The sequence below is a fragment of the Triplophysa rosa genome, linkage group LG17, assembly GCF_024868665.1.
Source record: "Triplophysa rosa linkage group LG17, Trosa_1v2, whole genome shotgun sequence".
Lineage (NCBI taxonomy): Eukaryota > Metazoa > Chordata > Actinopteri > Cypriniformes > Nemacheilidae > Triplophysa > Triplophysa rosa.
In genome coordinates this window covers 7,606,710-7,627,698 of record NC_079906.1, presented here as the reverse complement: position 1 = coordinate 7,627,698, position 20,989 = coordinate 7,606,710, and the positions used below count along the sequence as shown (strand labels likewise).

Below are 20,989 nucleotides of genomic sequence, written 5' to 3'. Positions count from 1 at the left end.
TTGCAGCCACTCCCCCCTCCCTTTCGAAGCACAACGGTGGCTGACACAGGACTAAGATGTCCTGTTTTTCTTCTAAAGAGATAACGTATTTACGAAACGCGTTCTGTAGATCAGTTTGTCCATTTAGTACTACTGTAGAAACGACATGGTGTATTTCATGTAAGGGGACTCGCGGTGTATGTAGATAGAAATTGCTCATTCTAAGGTATAACATAACGCTTCATTTTGTAAGTTGTTTTATACACCTCGGAACACATAGTTATGTATATTATATTGCATTTCTGTCAATAGATCCACCAACAAATTACATCTTAATTTTTCAATTGGCACAATTGCAAGTTTTCACTTGTGAACCCTTCCTTAAATTTACAAAACATTAACTGAGCCAATTAAACTGCAGATTTAACCAGTCACTACAAAATCTTTGAGTTGACGTCTGATTTTTTTCATTGTACAACCTTACCCGCACTCTAAACTTAACCTTAACAGAAAACTTGCAGCCTTTTTCAACATTACAAGAAACTATTTGCTACATTTTATGGTGTTTCTACAAATGTAGACGTCCCCAAAAGGTTTTGGTCACTTCTGGGTCCAAATCTGTTCCCAAAATATGGTTCTGTCACAGATTTGTCAAAGTGTAAAGGTTTGTACCATGAAAACAGCTTGACTCCCTCTGCAGGTGGTGTGAATAGACTGACAGTGAATAGGCCTTTTTCACAATGACGTCACTTAACTTCCGCCTTTTCGCAAAGCAGTGTATCAAATGAAAAGTACCCGACGCAGCCACTGGAGCATTTCTGCTGGAATCAAATATTTGTGTATGGCCATTCACAATCGGCACATCCTCACACAGACGAAGAGGAAATGCATCTGTGTGTAAACTGAGCAAAACAGCCGAGTTAATGTGATCCTAGACGTTTTAAAAGTCTTTTGAGACGGCTGACTATAAGCAACATTTACCTCTGGAAATATCCAGCTTCGAGAAACAACACGAGGCACGTGTGTGTAAAAACATAACATTTTATACAATTAGGCTGGAAAAAAAATGAATACACAAGTACTTTACAAATACAAATGCAGTTGACCCCCCTCCCGTTATTTACATGTGTTCCTGACCCAACATCAATACAAAAAGACGTTTTTATTTCTGACTCGAAGCCACAATGTTAGATATTTTAGTACGTGTTGACAGCATATCTGATGCATTAAATCGTGGGGAAGAAAAACGAGGGGAAATGTCTTGATCTAAATCTATGGATTACTGATCCAGGCCAGTGTAAACACACTAATAGTCAGCCTGAGGTCTGACTCAACTGACGAATGGTGATGTTGTGCATAACTATGCATGAGAAAAAGTTTCACCGATGTTTCCAAAAATGACACATTTTTACGAGTTGGGAGAGAGATACTTTCCATAGCTGCCGCTAACTTGAATGTCACTAAACGGCTACAGTGCAGGATTATTATTGTGTCGATTCGTGGACATTAAATAGCATTCTGAGCACAAACATTTAACATACACAAACATCACCAGACACTTTTCAGGTGGTGTACTTCCATTCAGTTGCAGTCACGCTTCTCAGAAGATACCTTTCTAAATAAACCTGTATGGAAATAATTCGTTTTGGGGGATTTTGATCTGCACGATACAAGCTAATGTAAATACTCAATTCTTATACTAGAAATACTTTTTTTACTATGAGTACATTTTAGCAATAAGTGGCAAAACTTTGTCTTTCAGAAGCTATATCAAACTTCAGGTAGTTGGCCATTTTGACTTAACAGAGCTTTACTAACCATGATCATGGTTCATCATCCATCCATCATTTCAAAGGGCTATATTTCGTTTACCTACACAAACAGCAAAGGGACAACATCACACTCACTTTAAAAAAAGGGGGACATATTGATTACTTGACTGAATATTATGGATAGCATCGAGATATGCCAAAAACCCTGGAGTTCCCGGTGCACCAAATGAAGTGTTGCAGAAGGTCGGTGGCGTTTACGTTCCGAGCTCACTTCATCCATGACCTAAACATTGTAGCGTGGTAGAAAAACAACAGCAAGCGTTTCATAGCTTCGTACAAAATGAGCCATCATATACTGAGTGTCTTAAACATGAATTCAGTCTGAACTATCCTGCTTCTGGACAGTACAGACACACGTGCAGAGGGGTTAAAAATGTGTCGTAATTGCATGACTGGCCTTACAGTACAGGCCAGTCACATGTACTTCAACTGCTGTCTGTTACAGTTGGTGCCCCTCCTGCTGGAACATCTATGGTTGAGGACCACCGTCTTTACAAAACATAAAACGGATGTTGTATGTTGTGCCTGTATACGTCCGCCTCTTTAGCTGTCACCGCTAGGTTTGGCATGGGTCTTTGAACGCATGGCGGCCCCGGTGCGGGTGTTTCCTTTGCCCTGCTGGGGCTGAGGAGTGGCAGCCTGCTGTACTGGAGACTCAGATGCAGGGGTCACCACAACAGTCTGTTGCTGGGCGGGGCTCTGCGGGGGTGGGATTTGTATTTGAGGGGAGGCGGCCGCCGCAGTGACGACCTGCGGTTGGAGAAACTTCTGCTGGACCACCTGCGTGGTCGTGGCGGTGCCGGCGGGGATGACCTGCACCTGAGCCTGTGCCGAACCCGCTGCAGGAACTGCCTGGGTCAGGGCCACCGTCTGAGGTTGCGCCTGGATCTGCACACAAGAAGGAATTTGATGCCTTTAACACAACTTGAGGAATTGATTTTAATGAGCAGAACCAAAAAAACATAATTTGGGGTAACCCTGCAATGTTTGTAAATATATTATTCAAGTAAACAGGGACATAATGACATAATGTACCGAGCATTCAAACTCTTACCTGTTGAGGTGAGGACACTGTCTGCTGCTGTACTATTTGAGGAAGCTTAGCAACCTAAAAGCAGAATGGAAAATCACTACAAAAGCCGAGCTAAGCGCTATGGCCGCAAGCACTGCATGCCGCCCCACATCCATATACTTACATCGCTCACCCCACCTGTGCTGGACTGTGACTGTGCTTGTAAGAGCGTTCGCTTACCTGTATCTGCTGTGCTGTAGCGGGTTTCTGAGGCTGTGCAATGGACGTGGTAAAGAACTGCGTCTTAATGCCCGGCTGCAGCTGGGGGGTGGTGGCATACGTCACTTTCTGTTGTGCTGTGGGCTGAGCGGCCTGCCGCGTCCCCAAATAAACAGCGAGAAGGTAAGAGAACGGGAATAATGAATGGAACCTTGAGATTTTTTTAATGAAATAATTAGGGATGGGCAATATTATATAGTTTGCGATATACCGGTAGAAATTCCCCACACTATAGGAATTAGTCTTCCCGCGACATAAACAATAAATTCTAGTTGATGACGTATTTCTTTGTGAGACCCATTCACAGCTCATATGTGAAGTGAAAACGGGTATAGCGGAGGGCGGACGTGAAGCTGAGAAAGAGTTTGCACTAAAAGCTCTAAATCTCATTTAGGTTGGCACTGTAGACGCATCCGAGTTAATGTTTAGTTTCACTTTCGTTTCATTTAATTCGTTTGTTAAGTATTCGTTGATAGTCATAATACGTTACACCACAACATTTAGTTTGGCTAAAAGTATTTATTTAAACATTCTTTAGATGTTATGCGCGCGTGCGCAAACTGTTTAATACGATTTCTTGCCTGTTATATACAGGATGAACGGAGCGTCCCGTGCGCAGCTCGCGCCCACATGTGCTTTCATAGCGACACAGCGTGCACAGCACTGCTGCCTGTTTACAGTACAAATGCGAGTTTGTATTACGTTATTTTAAATACGTTTATGAGCGCATATAAGTATATGAGTGCATATAAAAGCATGGATTATTTAATTAGATTTCTTTTATTCGCATTTGTCTGTTCTCTTTCTGTAGCGCGAGTCATAGACAGATTCGTGTATTTTGCTGTGAGAAGAGAAGGTTCACACAGTTCAGGAGAGAGTGATTGACAGCGTGATGCGATCGATCGTTTCCGCCCAACAATAGAATATATACAGTTTTAGGTATGACATGATGTGTTTATTGAGCTTTAGTTCATTTAACTTTTCTTTACTACAACCTTTTGAAGTCGAATCTCACTATTATATTTTATATTTACAAAAATACTGTAGGTATATTTTAGGAGCTGTTTGATTTTGGGTAAGTTTTACTTTTTGATAATATTTGTTTTTCTGAGGGTCTAGACTACATGCAGCTACTATCACTTGACGCAAAAAACAGTGGTGGATGGCATTATGGATAGATCGTCATTTTTGTCGTTATCGCAACAAATCCCAGGAATTATCGTGATAGAGTTTTAGGGCCATATCGCCCATCCCTAGAAATAATACTGATCCAGGATTATAAAAACACCTTTTGTTGCACAGCAGCCTGTGTTTGCCCTGGCTGTGCTGCTTTCTGGACTGCGGCTGCCTGCGCGGGGCTCTGCTGCTTCTGTCTGTGTAATAGCTGCTGAACATGTTGAACCTGGAACGGGTGGGGGACCACCTGACCACCTGCACAAACAAAAAGACAATAACTAAAATGACTCACAAAATGCTTGATTTAATCTAACGGCCTTTGTAAACCCTTGTCAATCATCATAATCTGTTTAGTTCAGAGCCAGTCTGTACCTGCTTTCTGAGCTTGTCCGATGGCAACACTAATGCCAGCTACGGTAACGGGAAGGGTCGTGACCCCAGCGGATGACACCACGGCAGGAACAGAGACTACGGGAGGGGGTTTGGTCATTGTCACCTGGGCGGTTTGACCTGGCTGAGCCTGGATGGGTCCTGGAGCCGGCACACGTGTCTGAGAGGGAAGTGTCGTTTTTTTGAGTAGCTGCTTTGTGTGAGCAACAGAAGTAATTATTCGCTAATAACAGCCAGCTTCTGTTTGTTAAAATAAAAACAGTGACTATAGAAAAGAGGAACATGAAATGTCTCTTCTACTCCATAGAGAAAGCAGATGGCTTACCAGTCTGGCGACTTGTAAGTTGGTGACAGTGGTTCCGGCGAGCATGGCTCCTGCTCTGGGTGCAGCAATGGTGGTTAGTTGAGGGTTGGCTTGAGCCGCTGGTGCCGCCTGCACCTGTTGAGGCTGCTGTGTGGATGATGCCTGCTGACCCTGAGCTGCAGCTACTGCAGCTGCGACCTGCTGCTGGGTCATCTGCAACTTCTGCTTCTTCAACAGTTCACAGAGAGACGACACGAAAGGGGGAAATGAAGAAATATATTTTATTGCTTTGCTAATGTTAAATAACATACACTGTGAAGTGACAGACAAAGGGGGTGGCTTGTGAAAATGCATTTCGACAGCAAAAGCAAGATAAACAGCAGTTTATATCCTATGTGTATACCTGCTGTGGTTTTCCCACTGTTTTGATCTGAGGAGACGCAGCTTGTTGTAACTGTTGTTGTTGTTGTTGTCTGAGGAGCTGAAGTTGAGCTTGAGCTTGTGTGAGTGGCTTTCCCTGAGACAGCTGCATACCTGCAACTAGTGAAGAAGAAAACAGTATAAGAACACAATGATGGCACATCTCTTTTTTAAGTATTCTACCTGGGGCCACCAGTTTGGGACTGACCTGGAGTCAAATTAGTAGACACCACTGCTGATGCGGTCACCGGGGTGACGGCCCTCACGGCCTGTCCCGTTGCTATGGCGACGACCTCTGCCGGGGCAGCTGCTGCAGTGACTGCTCTCTGTTGGGTGTGAACCACCTGAGCGGTGGCCGTTCCTGCCACCTGTGAGAGTAACACATTAAACAAAATTAACAGAAAGTTGTTGCACAGTAATTTGCCAAATATTTACAGGAACATTAATAAAGAAAAAGACACCTGAAGTCGCTTTAGACAGGGATATAAAAATTAAATGAAAACAATAAATAAAATAGAAATGGTCTGAAATTTTAGATTAGAAATTACATAAATGTATTCAAGAACGTACAGGTTATTATTTTGTGGGTTTTCATGCATGTAATGACATGAAGATGAGTAAACAAACGAGAGAACCTTTATACTATCCATTTAAATTGCCCTGCATAAATACGGATTTATTTTTATAGTACAAATTCAGCTTCATGTCTGTCTCTTATCATTATTGTATAGTTTTGCATTGGATGTATGAGAGACTCACGGGCAGGGCTCCGGGTATAACAGGAGAGGCCAGACGCTTGTTAGCCTGAAACTGACTGGGAGGAACTCCTGCCAACGTATTCACGATCACATTCCCACTCACTGTAGCGGCCGCTGAAGTTTAAACAAACACCTGTCAACATTCACTTATAAAGCCAGTAGTAACACATTGATTTCATTTTGGTTATGTATTGTCATTCTACCTGGCTGGATGCTTGTGCCCACTGCAGCAGTCTTGATAGTGCCAGTCTTAAGAGACAACAAAACCAAACCGGATTAACATAAATAATGTCACTCGGTAATCCATAAATTAGTTAACATGCCGTTTTAAAGCTCTTACCAGTACAGCAGTGTTTGGGACAGCGGCTGCTCCGGGCTGGGGGACTCCCGCGGCCTGCGCTCCTGCTGCAGAGGCCTGAGGCTGAGCGGCGGCCCCCTGCAGTTGGGCGGCACCCGCCGCGGCCTGCTGCTGTTGGGATAACTGCTGGGCCTTTTGCTGTTCGGCCAGTGCCTGTGAGAGAAGATAGGAGAACACATGAAAATAGCAACAACTGAAATCTTGTAACTCTGTAGATGAAGCCACTAGGGCATCGCGATTGTTTGACCTCATCGCGATGATTTCGGATCATCGCAATTATTGCACATCTCTATAGAAGACACTAGGGGGAGCTGTAGTGCATCTGCATATTGCATATTTTAGTGTATATATTGTTACTAAAGCATGGTAATACTTGTAAAATGTACCACCACAACACAATCACTTAAAAAAAAAACTAAAACATATACAAATTACCTGCAGTACAATTTAATATTATTTAAGCAAATCTCAGTGTGAAAACCAGTCTACCAAAATTTCATTAACACACAAGTAAAATTTTACTGTAGTCTTGCAAGTGAGAAAAAAACAGACTAGAAGCTTTTCTATGACTGATAGTATTTTAATGGAGGCTTCAATTCACACCTGATCAATTTACTTCATTTACAAGTATTTGGTGGTTGTATTATTGACAGGTAAAAGCCTAAACCTTAAATATATGATGACCCAATTTTTTCCTATGTATTTCCAAGAAAAAAACATAGTCTTGTATTCAGAACAATATGGTCGTTTCAATCGCTGAATCAAAAATGAATGAGAAATAAATGTCAAAGCTCAAAAACAGACAATTAATCGTCATAATCGCCAAAGCCCTAAAACAGACAATGAATCGCCATAACCGCAATGATTTACTAGACAATTAATCGTCAATAATTTCATAATCGTGACAGGCCTAGAAGCCACATTAGACTTCAATGAGATATGAACAAGCTTCTGTCTGAGAGCTACTGTGCGACCTAAAAGCATGATGGGAAATGACTTGATATCACATCTCAGTCCTGAACATCAAAAAGCCTAGAATTTGAAAAGCTGGAAGAAACTGATTTTGGGGTAAATACAGGGTTTCAACGTATGACCTACAATCAAGGATAACACCCAAAGTTGTGGAAAGTTTGAAAAGACGGAGAAGGAATTTGTAATATTCAATGCACAACTGTCAGATTTTGACAAACTACCTTTAGAACCCACACCAAGAACCACACTTTTGGAAAACTACACAAGAACCAGAATTATACTTCATCTAAACAGACCAAAAAAAATGAGTGTCTGGCATCTCAAAGACATTTTGCTAACAAATTCTTCAACGAGTACTCACCTTCTTCTCTTTAGCGATTCGCTCAGCTCTCTGAGAGGCCACCTGGATAGGAGGAAGAGGCTTATCGTAGCTTATTCCACTGGAACAAAGAGACAATGAGATACATTTACACATGACAGAATTGTCAGTAGGTAATTCTCTCTAAATTGACCAAGGATGATTAAAATATGTAATTGAATACAGCCAATAAATGGTGTGAATAATAAAACTAGTCAATACCTCTCAGCCAGCACAGAGGCGTGCTTGGGGTTCTTCTGGAACGGATTCATGCCCAGCCTGGAGACAAAACAAATATTGAAAACTGAAGGTGATTTTTGTCTGAATGTACTGTGCTAGTGCTTAAAAAAACGCATTATTATCTTGGCATTATCTTGCAATCACGTCTCCTGTACGTACAGTGGTTTAATGGGTGGGCTTCTCTTGCTAGCGATGATTTTCATTAGCTCAAAGCGGTTGTTGTAAAGCTGGATCTGGGTGGCGTTGTCATCCTGCATGTAGATCTGGCACGTGCGAAGAGGACGACTGTTCTTGGACTGTGCCAACAAAAAAAGCATTATACATCTACAAATATGACAAGAAAAATCTTTGTTTTGAAAACAAGTTACCTTATAAATGCTCTTGGTCTTGTTCTTTTTCGGGTTAGCTTCATATATTAGCTGAGGAGAAGAAAGTTGTTTTAGAGGAAAATAATGATATTCATGACTAAACCCAAAAATCATGTACAGATGTCTTACCTTGCCCTCCTCTCTGGGAATGATGACGTTCTCGTAGCGGTTACGACACTGTTTGGGCGAGCGGTAGATCCTGCTGCAGGAGTTGACCACGTCTCTCACTAGGTCCCAGTTAGGAGTGTGAGCCGGAGACACGATTGTCAGGTTCAGAGGAAGCTCCAGTAACTGTTTCACAGCCTACAAAACACACAGAGGACAGAATTACAACCTCAGCCTGTCTACACGTGCAGTGATGTCATATGTGATGGAGTAACGTGTACCTGCAGCAGGGCCCAGTCCTCACTGATGAGCCACTCAGGATTGTCCTGTCCGGCCTCCATGGCTGGTTTAAGCAGCGAGGGCAGCGGTTTGGCGAAAGGAGCTTGTTGCTTCAGAGAGAAGTTCTTCTTCTGGTCTTTGCCCTCTCGTCTGACCTTGAGCAGACTGGCCTTGTCGAAGAGAGAGCGTGGAGGAATCACAGCTTCCCCGTGGCCCTTCTTCTTCTTACGGCCCACAGCTGAGGAGAGGAAAACTCAGAATCAGGTTTGATCGTGGTATGTTTTCAACTGTAGCGGCGTGTGTTTCGGGGTCTAACCTGATGGGTCCATGTGTCTCTTGCGCTCTTTGCGGACGTAGACCGGAGGCAGTTTGGACTCCGGCATGGGTGCAGAGTCATACATGAGGCACATCACAGAGTCGATGTAGATGTCGTTGTCATCCTGTGGCGGGGTTGGAGGAGTCCACAGCTACAAAAAAGACCAGCAGGCGTGTGAGTTACAGGGTTATTATAGTTTACTAAAACAATTAAAACATTTCTGTTGAAATCAAATCAAATTTCAGCCGCAATGTCATTTGAAAGACTAAATTAAACTTATAAAAATGTATCCTCAGAAATAATCTGAAAATAAATAAAAAAAATTAACAAACATTTACATTTACAAAAACTAAACTACAAATAAAATAAAAAGTACATTTGTCTTATATACAGTTTCATCAGACGTCGTACCGTGTTTGCTTACCGGTTTGGCTAATGGCAAGTAATATAACAATTGACTTTATATTTAATTTATAATATTCATTTATATTAATATTTTATTGTTTATTCATTGTAATGAATTAAATTATATTAAAACTACTCAACAGTTATTGATTATTTGCGGAGGTCTACCGGAAATTAAGTTAACGTTTGTTTAAGTTGTTGCTGCTGAAACAGTCTATATAGCAACATAAGATAAATAAAATGACAAAAACACATAGCAAAATTGCTAAAACTTAAACTAAAATAAAGTTATAAAAAATTTGAAAACGTGATGAAACTGAAAACACATCTTAAGTCTGGCCACATCATTCAGGCATTTTAATAAACAACTAAAGGGCTAAATCACACAAACCCAGTCAAGAATTATTTCATCAAAAGAAAACTAAGAAATTATATTATAATAAAGAAAATGAATTACATTTAAGACACATCACGCAATAACTTAAACAAGCTAAAACTTTGAACTCCAAGAGCACAATTTTAAACTTACCGGCATAATTTCTGTTTGTCCATCCTCATTCTCAAACACATACTCCTGTACAGAGGATGAAGAACGCGTCAGACATGATGTGACATCACTGCAATACACATTAGCAGATGACTATTCATGATTGCAGGTTTATACCATGTTGTATGCATCCTCTCTGGTGTATGTAAACAGATCCTCCTCATCTTCAAGCATCATCTGCTCCTCTCTCTCCACCTTCAGTTTCTTCTGTTGCTGAAGTTCCCAGGTTCTCTTTGCAGCCTCCATACGCTCCTAAAACCAACAAAGAGAAATTACCCCAACGTCCAAAAGCTTTAGCCAGATCTCATTGGTACGGTGATTTCCTACCTTCACCATCTGTTCATCCTCACTGATGTGTAGGTACTCCAGATACTGCAGTGCATATCTCTCAATAGGGGTCAGCTGGACAACACAACACACGTCAATCTCACACACAGGCATGGGTGTCACATGTTCACAGGTCACATGTTCACAACGCCCATTCTCACCTGCTCCATAACTGCTGCCAGCTCTTCTAAATGTGACGCCTCCCCACTCACACCTTCTTCCATCTCTTCTTCTTCTCCCTTCACCTCATTCTCTTGTCGTTCTACCTCCTCTTCGTGCTGGGTTTCCAGACGGATGCTGTTCAGGGCCTGGATGTACGGTCTGGCCACATGAGGAGGGATGGATTCAGATGGTGACGGGTCCTGGTGCAGAACCACAAACTCCTCCACCTTCTCTCCCGAGCCAGCCTCAACCTCGAACAGATCTTGAATGGTGCGCTGTGAATGACAGAGACGTTGTCAATATTAGCGTCAAACACATACGTTGATCTCTAACCTAGAAGTCGGTTGTGTATTTGTGTTAACCTGTGTTAAAAAGGCCAGCGTGTAGTCCATGCCCTGCGCTGCCACCTCTCGTATAAGATCCTTAGTGCCATTCTTCAGGAGCTTCTCCTCAATGGAGTTCCCACTCTCCAACCTTGACCGAGCAAAGCGTCAGGACAAAATCAACATAATCTTTGCCTATCATGCTTTGCTCATGCAATGCAAAAAACTGAACTGTTATCATCATGTAGTAAATGTGTATGTACGGCATCTCACTGACCTGTAGATGTGGATGTCTTTGGAGCGACCGATCTTGTCGCACCACTCCTGTGTGCGCATGTCCATGCTCGGGTTCAAATCGGTGTCGTAGAACACGATGGTGTCGGCGTCAAACACTTGACCCATGGCCGAGCAGCAGCGATTGGTCAAGATGGTGCAGAAGATCTGTCTGTTGCGGTTAAACTTCTTGACCTGCTTCTGAATCAGGGACGCACGGGACACAGGAACAAAAATGAGTACCATTTGATTCCACTAAGAAGCAAAGTTATGTCAATAGTACATCATGCATATGTAGAAGCTCGGTATGAAAGGGTGTCATGAGTCCCTGTGTGGAAATAAATCCAGCAGGGAGAGAAAAGCACACGCTTATCTATAACCCAGAAACCCACACAGCTTCAGCCAGGTCAATATTTGGTCAGAAGAGAAAAACCAAACAGTTACAGATGAGAAAACATGAAAGTGCAGATGTTTCACCTGTCGCTCCTCCAGTGACAGACTCTCGTCTAGCCGTACGTAGGTCAGCTGATGGTGGTCTAAAAAGGCCTCCAGTATGTCTAACATGCTGGCCATCTGTGTGAAGATCAGGACACGTCTGTTCTCAACGCTCAGCTTGTGCAGCAAGATGGACAGAGCCTCCAGTTTTCCTGCACACATGAACATATATACAGAAACATTAAACCATACCAAAGCTGAAAAAATCTCAGCAGCAGTGTAATAGGGTTATGACAGATCGGGAATTGAAAAGACATTGTTCTATTGCTTCCGAATAACATACTGAACTCCAGATTCAAAAAATGTGACCTGAAGTATAAAAATAAGTCCATATTTTAATCAAAGGTGATTACTGGCCAAACTGATTTAGTGAGTATAAGCTCCTACTTATATTTTTTGTTATACAAGTTATTACAACATAATCAAACAAATCTAGTATTTTAACAAGTATCAAGATTTAATTGCCATATTACCACATTCGGTATGACATATAGTGAAATGCTTTAGTGAAACGCTCTTTCCATAGTATGAAATGCAAGAATACACAATAAATCTATAGGTTAAAGAACAGAAATAAGAAATAGTGGTCAAAAGTAATGTCTTGTGAACTTTGGAAAACTGATATTTCTCTTTTTTCAAATATTTTTATTAAAGGCTTGACAAAAATTATTCATAAGCCTTATTTATTCAAGGTCCATAAGAATGGGTACAAAATAAGTATATCGTGTAATATTAATAACAGATAAAATCGTAGTCAATGTAAGCTTTATTTTCTGTGAGCTTTGATTTTCTATGCATTTTTTGTTACAATGCAAATCATATTCCCTCATATGCTTCAATATGACAAAAATATATATAGGGATGTAACAATATTATTGATATCGTGTTATTGCAATAGCAAAATTGTCTCAATATTATCTTGGTCACATGACTGTATGAAACGATAGGTCTTCCGGGCCTAACATAGATAATGTTAGAAAATATTATATATATTACCTTTGTCAAGGTCCATCTGGTGCAATTATTTTATTTTGTAAAAGGGATTTTTAGGTCATTTGACCCATCTCATACTATAACTCACACCTCTAAGCAACAGTTATGATTGGAGGATAAAGAAGAGAGGATGCTTATGGCACGTTTCCAAGTCATCATTTGTCATTTTAAATATTGCAATAAATATCGTACCATGGACTTTATACTGAGGTGTCATTGTACAGTGAGATTTTGATAGTTACATCAATAATTGAATAAATGTATTATTTAATTCCACATTAATTAAATAATGTACCTCAATTGAACAACTTGGTTACAGAAAACGCAATAATACCAGGTATTTTAATACCATGTTTTTTATCAAGGACCATCAATTAAAAAATATTTGCAGATAAGTGCCACCGTACACACCTGAATCCATCTCTAGCATGTGCACATCTGAGAAGCTGACCATAGTGGGACAGGCCAGACTACGAATCTCAGCGTTATGCGGAGTGGACACTTCCTGCAGCTGCCGTCTGAATGACTTTTGTACCAGGCTGTACGAGGGCGGGGGATTGGCTGCGTATAACTGAGGGGGAGGGGCCACAGCAGCAGGAAGTATGCAGGAGAATCTATAATATAACACAAAGCGATAAAATTACATCCAAAATCAGAAATACTACATAATAGTTTTATTAGAAGACTGATTTTTTTTTAAAGCACAGCACATACGTTTTGACCAGGCTGCCTGCTGCTCCCTGCTGCTCCATGTTGGAGAGGATGGCAGAGCGAAGAGGAGCGGCTGTGGACACGCACTTCTGCTGAGCTCTCATGCAGCTGTCTCTGCCCACCCAGGCCCAGCGGGAATGCTGGGGAGCGGGAAAGGCAGGCGGAGGGCGTCCCTCATAAACGGAGCAGGACTCGATCAGGTCGGAACCGTACAGAACGGAGCGTGATGACCGTCGCTCGTTCGCGTGAAACAAACAGGTCAGACGCTCCTTCAGCAGTCTGTTTCTTTCCTCGCTTGACTCCTAAAATGATACAGACAGGGTTAAGTTCAAAGCTTTCGACAAAATTCCTTCTGCCTTTCCTCAAACACACGTCTTTCACACTCACTTGTGATATGGCATTGGTTGAAGGTTTCGTGTCCGTGGTTGCTGGAGCTGTGACTGCCACGCCGCTTCCTATATAAAACACAGACAGCTGTGAAACGTCACATATTTAAACATCAAAGAAACAAAACCTTATACGTTTTCGCCATTCTTCTCACTAGATATCTGTATCGGCCAATCAGAAGCAAGCAGACTACGTTTTTGACCTTGCACTGTTGTGGCAGGAGGTGGAGTGCCTGAGGAGTTTTGGACAGGAACAGCCTGGGGCACCGTGGGCATCACCATGGCCGACCCTTGTGGCCTAAGAAGAGGTTGTCCAGGTGCTGTCACAATCTGCAGAATGTTACCTAATGCAGACACACACCAATTACATTCGGTACAGTAACCAAGTAACAACCAAAAAATGTAAGAATACGACTGGATACGGAAGTGAAATGAGGCCGAGACGAGGAAGAGGATGAATATGGGCTTGACATTACCGAGTGTACCTTGAAGATGCAGGGGCTGGCCGGTGGTGAGCTGGCGAAGCTGACTCTGGGACAAGGTGAACTTGTTGCCTTGGAACTGCAGGGTCACGGGGGTCTCCGGCAGGTCGATGCGGCCCAACGGAGCACCCTTCACTGCATCTCCACCTTCAGGAGGTTGAGAAAACACTTTCTGTTAAACGATACCCCAAACTGGCCCATAAAATATCTTGCTTTCAGTTAGTCCAGGGGGAGCACAGAAAGGCACATTCGCAACCAGGATGGGTTAAACGGGATTTATTGTGCAATTTCTGTGCTTGAACGGTGAAAACAAAACACCTGAAATACCTTTAAATGCAGACTGGTTCATATAGAATAGTAATAACAACGGATGCAAATCTTTGGTCTGTTGTTTACAAAATAAAAGTTCCATGCTAGTAAGAAGGTACATAGAGAACAGAGGTGTGGGGAGCATTACCCACATGCTTGATGCTCTTCAAACCCACAGAAAGATGGTAATAAAAAGCTCTGGAGAAGAGGAGCTGTACTGAAAAGTTAGGGAGGCAAAACAATATTAGAAAGCTTTCGGAGCATCCTGGCCTGGTTCGAAAACAACGGGTTTAGTGCGTAAACTGTGGAAGGGGAAACAGAAAAAAAAGAAACAGATAAAAGTGAAGGACCGGAGGCAGCGGGTACAGTCTGGAGAGAGATGTGAAGGGGTCATGCTTGATTAAAGATGAGGAGAGAGACCACTACAGTTTATCTGCTGACGTGATTTTGACACTAGCTTTTGACGCTTCTAGGGTGGATAAATGGATTTGTGCATCGAAAAATGAATGGCTGAATGAATGAAAGTTCATGGAAGAAAGTCATAAACTGATGAAGTTTTAGGGTTTGATGACAAAGTGTCAAAACGAAATGTTTATGTTGTGGTGAACAAATCATTTAACATTGACCAGTGTTAATTTTGTTGACGAAAACTACGACGAAAAGTATTCGCTAGCGACATGTTTTCTCTGACGAAAACGAGACGATAACTAAATAAAAATTTATGCATGATAACGAAAACTGTAATACAAATATACTGACATTTTCGTCAACTAACAAAAACGAGACGAAAATATTCTTGTCCCACCTGGCGGACATCAGTTTGCGCGCATGTGCTGCTTTTCTCATATAAACGGTAGAGAGAAGTCTCTGGGAGAAGGGGAAGCACAGACATACTGTATATTCTGTGTCTCCACGCGGTTTACAAAGCGTCTTATTTTCCTTCACGATTGCCGGTAAAACGCCGCAAACTTGAAGCGCAGCTGCAGGCGAGTCACCCCGAAACACATTACAAAGGAAGCACAAACGTTTTTAAATGCCTATGTTAACTTAACACGAGCTGCTGCATAACGTGAAATGCAACATAAAGTCAGCAAAAAGAAACCAGCGCTGTCCTCTACTGATTATAGAAGTTATGAAGTGAGTCAAACTGTACATTCTAACCAAGTATGTAACATGTTTGCATGACTAAAGAAATGTAATACAATTTATGTGAAAGCTATTTCTCATTCATTGCTTTCTCAAGCAAAGACAGTGCAGCTCTTTCTTCAAAGAGGCATGCCATGAGCCAATAGCCTTTGAGTGTGAGCCCTGTCAGAGCGTTTCATTGGTTGAATGAACTGAATGAATACGCCCTACTTAACGAGTCAATTGAGTCAAATGGGATTGAATGAACTGGAACATGTCGTTCATGGTCTAATATTCTGTGTTCCAACAATGCAAATCTAGTTACTGAACTTTTCTGAAAAATAAAGGTAATGACCTAGTTTAATTTCATTCTAAGGTGAAGTAAATTATGTCAAAACAGTTGAATCTTTGTATGGAACATTTAATTACACCAAGTAAATGATTTAAACCATTTAGATTTTAGTAGACTAAATATAATGTATATTTATTCGACTAAAATGTTTTTCATATTTCGTCGACTAAAACTAGACTAAAACTACAATGATGGGGTTGACTAAAATGTGACTAAAACTAAATTGCATTTTCGTCAAAAGACTATGACTAAAACTAAATCAAAACTTGCTGTCAAAATTAACACTGACATTGACATTCCTTAGCTTCTTCTGTTAGCTCACTTGAGCAGAGTTAGTACTATAGTCTCTGGTCTTTGGTCTCATTCGTCTTTCACAGTTGTCCTTGAGGACGTAAAGAAAGGAGGAAAAGATTCAAGTGCAAGGAGAGAAATAACAGGAGGGAACCGGTCTGAGGTGGGTGGTGGCGAGGCCACTTACTAGTCAAGCGTGCCTGGGAGGGGAGCACCAGCCTCTGGGATACCAAACTGGGCTGGAGGGTGTGGGCGGCAGGGGCCTGGGTGGCAACAGCACCCCCCAGAGCCAGAGGGGTAGAGGGGGGATTAGGGGTGGCTCCTGTTAAGAGCGGTCCGGATGAGCAGCTGGTTGTTGAGGCTATGGAGGAAGAGGTGGAGTTAACAGTCTAAACCATCCAATCAGGTGGAATGTAAAGGGAGAGACGGAAAAAACAAACGTCTCATTGAAAAAATGAAGGTGATCAGATTTTCAGATTGTGAGAAAGTTGTGTGTCTGCACAAAAGATATCTCTCCTGGTTTTGTGGCCTACACTCTACATACACTGCAGAGAAGTATGTGGTTTTGTAAGTTTATTTTTTAGCATGCGACTGATCTTACCCTGTGTGGAAGTAGTGGTGGTAAGAGATGGTTTGCCCCTGGGCTGTGTGCTCTGGGCAGCAGTAGTAGTAGTAGAGGCAGTAGTTACAGCAGTGGTACGAGGGGCTTGAGCGGTACTGGTGGTCATAGGGACCAGGCGGCCTTCTGGTTTAGTACCATACTGCACTGGCAGGAACAACCTGAAAAACAGTTCTCACATCAACACCAACTCATCAGGGTTAGTAAAACACACGACTGCTCATTACACTCCATTGGTCAGATCTTTACAGGTGTGGGCGGGGGTTAAACATCTATAGTTGTTAGAACTCCTCGTACCTCATAGGTTTGATTTTGCACTGTCTGGGTCTGGGTGGAGTGTCAGGTGCGTTGTAGATCTCTTCAATCAGTTGTTTGGTCATTCTGAGTTTGGGAAGAACCTCCTCCGCCTCATAACGGGTCAATTTGCCTTCGTTACCGATCAGATCAAACAGAGACATATCTACAGTCTGGAAAAAAATATGACACACATCAGTTGTGTAAAATACAACCCGCTTCCTCTTTCACTATTCAATACATGAGGTTATTTCCTCTCCTTACCTTCCATTGGTCCTGCTGCAGAGCGGTGAGCAGTAATGACGGGGTGTTGTACTGCAGAGGCTGACATATGTAAGAGCTGTGTGTGTCTCTGGGCTGGATCAGGTCGGGATGGTTACAGATCCTCTGCAGCTGCATAAGAACGTCAAGGACTCTCACAAAATGGCCTGTCTTTAGAGCCTCCTGTGCGCTAGGGGGCGAGAGAGGACAGGAGCAGCTTAAAATACACGAATTTGAAGGCTGACATTACAAAACAATCTCTGTGTTCCACTCCGAAGTGACCATCCCTATGCACTTCGAAGAGTAAAGCTCTTGATGTGTTAACTCTAGAGGGAAAAACGCAATTGTATCTCTTGTGTCCCTTTAAAATTCACTAAATGTGTCCCTTTTCTCTTTATTTGGAGTGACGTTTTGTATGGTGTCCCCTTCCCAAAAGGCCTTTCGGAGGGTGATATATCCTGTTTGGACCGCACCATATGTATTAGGGGTTGAACCAACTAGTCGACTAGTCGACATTAACGCTCTGACGCAACCTTTAAAGCTTGATGTCGACTAGTCGCGGGTCATGTGATTCTGACACTGTACCTTTAAGAAGAGGCTGTTCCAAGAGAGCTGCGCGCGGGATGTCATTCCCACCCGCTTCAGCGGGATTCTGTCACACTCCTGGCAATAATATGTTATCTTGTCCTGCTTCCGCACACATTATTAACAATGTTTCATGTTTTCGTCCGCAACATTCACAATTTGATCTGAAGCCGCAAAAGCTTGCAGATACAGCCTAACGTTACATAGATTTCAGTGCGCTGTGCTTCTACACGCAGATCTTTTAATATTATAGGCTATTTTTGTAATTGCTCCCCATTGTGTCATTGTGGCTGCTGTGTCACTGAGGTGCTGCGTTGATAAAGCGTCTGCATTAGGCTAATACATATATTGACGTTGTTCTAAAGTCACATTTTTCTGTTGTTTCATCTAGTAGTGCACATGACCCTTTCAGTTGACTTGTTGTAAATGCAAGGGAAGTTTGGTCTGTACACACGCTTCAGATCTGAAGTAACGTAAGGCTACTGTAGAGATACTGCATAGCGCCACTACCACCGACCTCGCGCTATAAAATAGTTTTATTTTAGTTTAGTTGTTGTTGCTCTTGTGCAATAGATGACCAACAGTTCATTTGTATTTGGATACTATATTTTTTAGAGGCAATTTTGCGGGAGGTCCGCCATTCTCCCGCAGCCCGCACGCACACACGAGTGTCTTACTGCCCAAACCCATCAAATCCCGTTGCAAAACATTCATTCATTTGTTTATGACGTCATCGACTAGTCGACATCGACACGGCTTTTATCACATAATAGTCAACTTCAAAAAATCTGAGGTCGTTCAACTCCTAATATGTATGCGTATTTTATGCTGACCTGGGCTGGATGAGAATGTCCTCGTAAAAGCTCTTCTGCCTCTTGGACAGACGACACTTCAGGATGTGCTCATACTTCTTGGGAAGTTGCTTCTCGACGTCTCTTTTAGAGCGACGCAGGATGAACGGCTGAATCATCTACAAATAAGACAGATATTTCAAACGTTAATGGAGAATTTTTTCAGGATAAAGTCTTGAAGTGTGCGTGTTGTCAGGCTTTACCCTGTGTAGTCTGATGACAAGTTTGTGGCAGTAGTCCTGGTTCTGGTCGGTGCCGGGTTTGACAGGGAAGTTGAGGTACGGGTGAGTGATTCCAGGCAGGAGGAAGTGGATCATGGTCCATAACTCTTTCAGAGTGTTCTGCAGCGGGGTGTTGATTAAGAGGATCCTCTGATGACTATTGAAAAGCAAAAATAAAGATCACACTTTATTACAACGTAAACAAAAAAATTGCTCGACCACAAAAGAATCTACACAAGTAAAGATTCACAAACGATACAAAGAGGTCAACAGGAACCAAACTGAATATTGAAAACTTTGTGTAGACGTTTCCTAACCTTTTGATATTGAAGATGGTCTCCCAGTGTTTCTCTGTCATGTTTTTGATGAGCTGAACTTCATCCAGCACCAGGTGTCTCCAGCGTCTCTTCAAGAAATGAGCGTGATCTTTCAGCAAGAGCTTGTATGATGTCAGACACACGTGGAAGCTGTTGGGCTCACACCACCTCTGCACACATCACAGAACACAGAAAGTGAGAACAGACACACTTGTGCATGTGAGAATTTTATGAGAATTCAATGACCCCTAAAGCTAATTTGAAAATGACAGAGAAAAGGTGCTCTGGTTCATACCGATCTCTTATATCTGCACTGCTTTCTGCTGCCGAGATACAGGAGGATCTTCAGTCCTGGACACCAGCGTTTAAACTCCATTTCCCAGTTTAGCAGCTTACACGTCCTCACGACCACCAGGTGCGGCCCCCAGATACCTGAAAAACCATGACAGCAGGTCAAAACACATCCCACTTTTTAAATTCTGAACATTACAATGACCAAACATCGATCGCCATGTTTCTATAAACGCAAGTGATTGGTTGTGGTACCCTGATTGCAAGCCAGATGAGCAAAGTAAGCCACGGTCTGTACTGTTTTGCCAAGGCCAGTTTCATCTGCCAGGATGCCGTTGAGGTTTTTGCGATGGAGGCTTGCCAGCCACTCCACCCCGACCTGCTGGTAGTCCCTCAGAGAGCCATGCAGAAGTGCAGGAGGAGAGAAATGACCCTGAGGAGCAAGAGATCAGTGAGTCATGAGACAACTAGACACAGTGATTGGGTTAAACTTCAGCTTTTGTAAAACAGACTTACTGTTAGAGCAGTCCTGGCGCTGCCTTTGGGCAGAATGAGGTCTGTCGCCGCAGCGACCTCTGCGATATCCTTTGCAGGCTTCCCATCAGCCCCAGTAGCCGATCGCTCAGCCCCGCGGTACTGTTCCATGCTCAGCAGAGAGTCTATGAGCACTGCATCGTGTGGACTGTCCAATGGAGAATCTGCATCTGAACAGACAATAATAATGAGACTTGAACCATGAGGCTTTCACTGCAAATCAGTATTTATTTCAATGCTCTTGCTTTTCTTGGCTTTAATAAACAGTTGTGTAGACAGACCATCAGCTTCCTCTTTATCTTCATCCTCACTCTGGCTGCAGGGCTGTGGCCACTCGAATCCCTCTGCGTACGCGCCCGCATACTGCTTTACCAGATCATCCAACGGCACCTCAGCTACAACACGTCACACAGATGTATCATTTTTTTCAGCTGTAAATGTACTTTGGGTGTTCCAATGGTCAACAAAAACAATCAGACCTGTTGCCGACATAATGGTGACCAGATAAAAACGCAAAACTCACCCTCTTTAGTCAGTTTGGCCAGCTCTGCTTTCTGATCCGCTGTGACCTCTGTAGCCTCCTGTTCTTCTATTGTACTCTCCTCATCTTCAACTGCAAAACAACACACGCTGTTAAAGGTCATGAAAACAGAGAAGTATGCAGTCTCAGCATGCATTAATGCAGCAGG

General features: G+C 42.5%; 1 protein-coding gene across 9 annotated transcripts in view; it reads right to left on the bottom strand.

Annotated features, from left to right (window-relative positions):
• Positions 1-1,009: 1,009 nt before the first annotated feature.
• The window catches only part of ep400 (E1A binding protein p400), a 30,972-nt gene continuing 10,992 nt past the window's right edge, over positions 1,010-20,989 (bottom strand). For 3 of the 9 annotated variants that reach the window (XM_057357391.1, XM_057357392.1, XM_057357397.1), the window contains 42 exons: positions 20,824-20,913; positions 20,582-20,695; positions 20,283-20,470; positions 20,022-20,199; positions 19,771-19,907; positions 19,476-19,645; positions 19,141-19,315; positions 18,920-19,056; positions 17,505-17,691; positions 17,244-17,413; positions 16,929-17,107; positions 16,515-16,688; positions 14,245-14,397; positions 13,924-14,112; positions 13,770-13,837; positions 13,386-13,684; positions 13,083-13,285; positions 11,661-11,830; positions 11,188-11,384; positions 10,950-11,061; positions 10,587-10,862; positions 10,426-10,500; positions 10,216-10,350; positions 10,081-10,125; positions 9,147-9,297; positions 8,833-9,068; positions 8,576-8,749; positions 8,447-8,497; positions 8,238-8,374; positions 8,061-8,117; positions 7,842-7,920; positions 6,491-6,661; positions 6,354-6,399; positions 6,152-6,264; positions 5,601-5,760; positions 5,376-5,512; positions 4,994-5,200; positions 4,651-4,858; positions 4,391-4,533; positions 3,064-3,195; positions 2,866-2,919; positions 1,010-2,699 (listed from right to left, as the gene is read on the bottom strand). In XM_057357391.1, coding sequence (XP_057213374.1) covers positions 2,355-2,699; positions 2,866-2,919; positions 3,064-3,195; positions 4,391-4,533; positions 4,651-4,858; positions 4,994-5,200; positions 5,376-5,512; positions 5,601-5,760; positions 6,152-6,264; positions 6,354-6,399; positions 6,491-6,661; positions 7,842-7,920; positions 8,061-8,117; positions 8,238-8,374; positions 8,447-8,497; positions 8,576-8,749; positions 8,833-9,068; positions 9,147-9,297; positions 10,081-10,125; positions 10,216-10,350; positions 10,426-10,500; positions 10,587-10,862; positions 10,950-11,061; positions 11,188-11,384; positions 11,661-11,830; positions 13,083-13,285; positions 13,386-13,684; positions 13,770-13,837; positions 13,924-14,112; positions 14,245-14,397; positions 16,515-16,688; positions 16,929-17,107; positions 17,244-17,413; positions 17,505-17,691; positions 18,920-19,056; positions 19,141-19,315; positions 19,476-19,645; positions 19,771-19,907; positions 20,022-20,199; positions 20,283-20,470; positions 20,582-20,695; positions 20,824-20,913 — 6,422 coding nt within the window. In that variant the 3' untranslated portion in view covers positions 1,010-2,354. The remainder of the gene's footprint in view (positions 2,700-2,865; positions 2,920-3,063; positions 3,196-4,390; positions 4,534-4,650; positions 4,859-4,993; positions 5,201-5,375; positions 5,513-5,600; positions 5,761-6,151; positions 6,265-6,353; positions 6,400-6,490; positions 6,662-7,841; positions 7,921-8,060; positions 8,118-8,237; positions 8,375-8,446; positions 8,498-8,575; positions 8,750-8,832; positions 9,069-9,146; positions 9,298-10,080; positions 10,126-10,215; positions 10,351-10,425; positions 10,501-10,586; positions 10,863-10,949; positions 11,062-11,187; positions 11,385-11,660; positions 11,831-13,082; positions 13,286-13,385; positions 13,685-13,769; positions 13,838-13,923; positions 14,113-14,244; positions 14,398-16,514; positions 16,689-16,928; positions 17,108-17,243; positions 17,414-17,504; positions 17,692-18,919; positions 19,057-19,140; positions 19,316-19,475; positions 19,646-19,770; positions 19,908-20,021; positions 20,200-20,282; positions 20,471-20,581; positions 20,696-20,823; positions 20,914-20,989) is intronic. The other 6 variants (XM_057357394.1, XM_057357395.1, XM_057357393.1 and 3 more) reach the window with 6 other exon arrangements.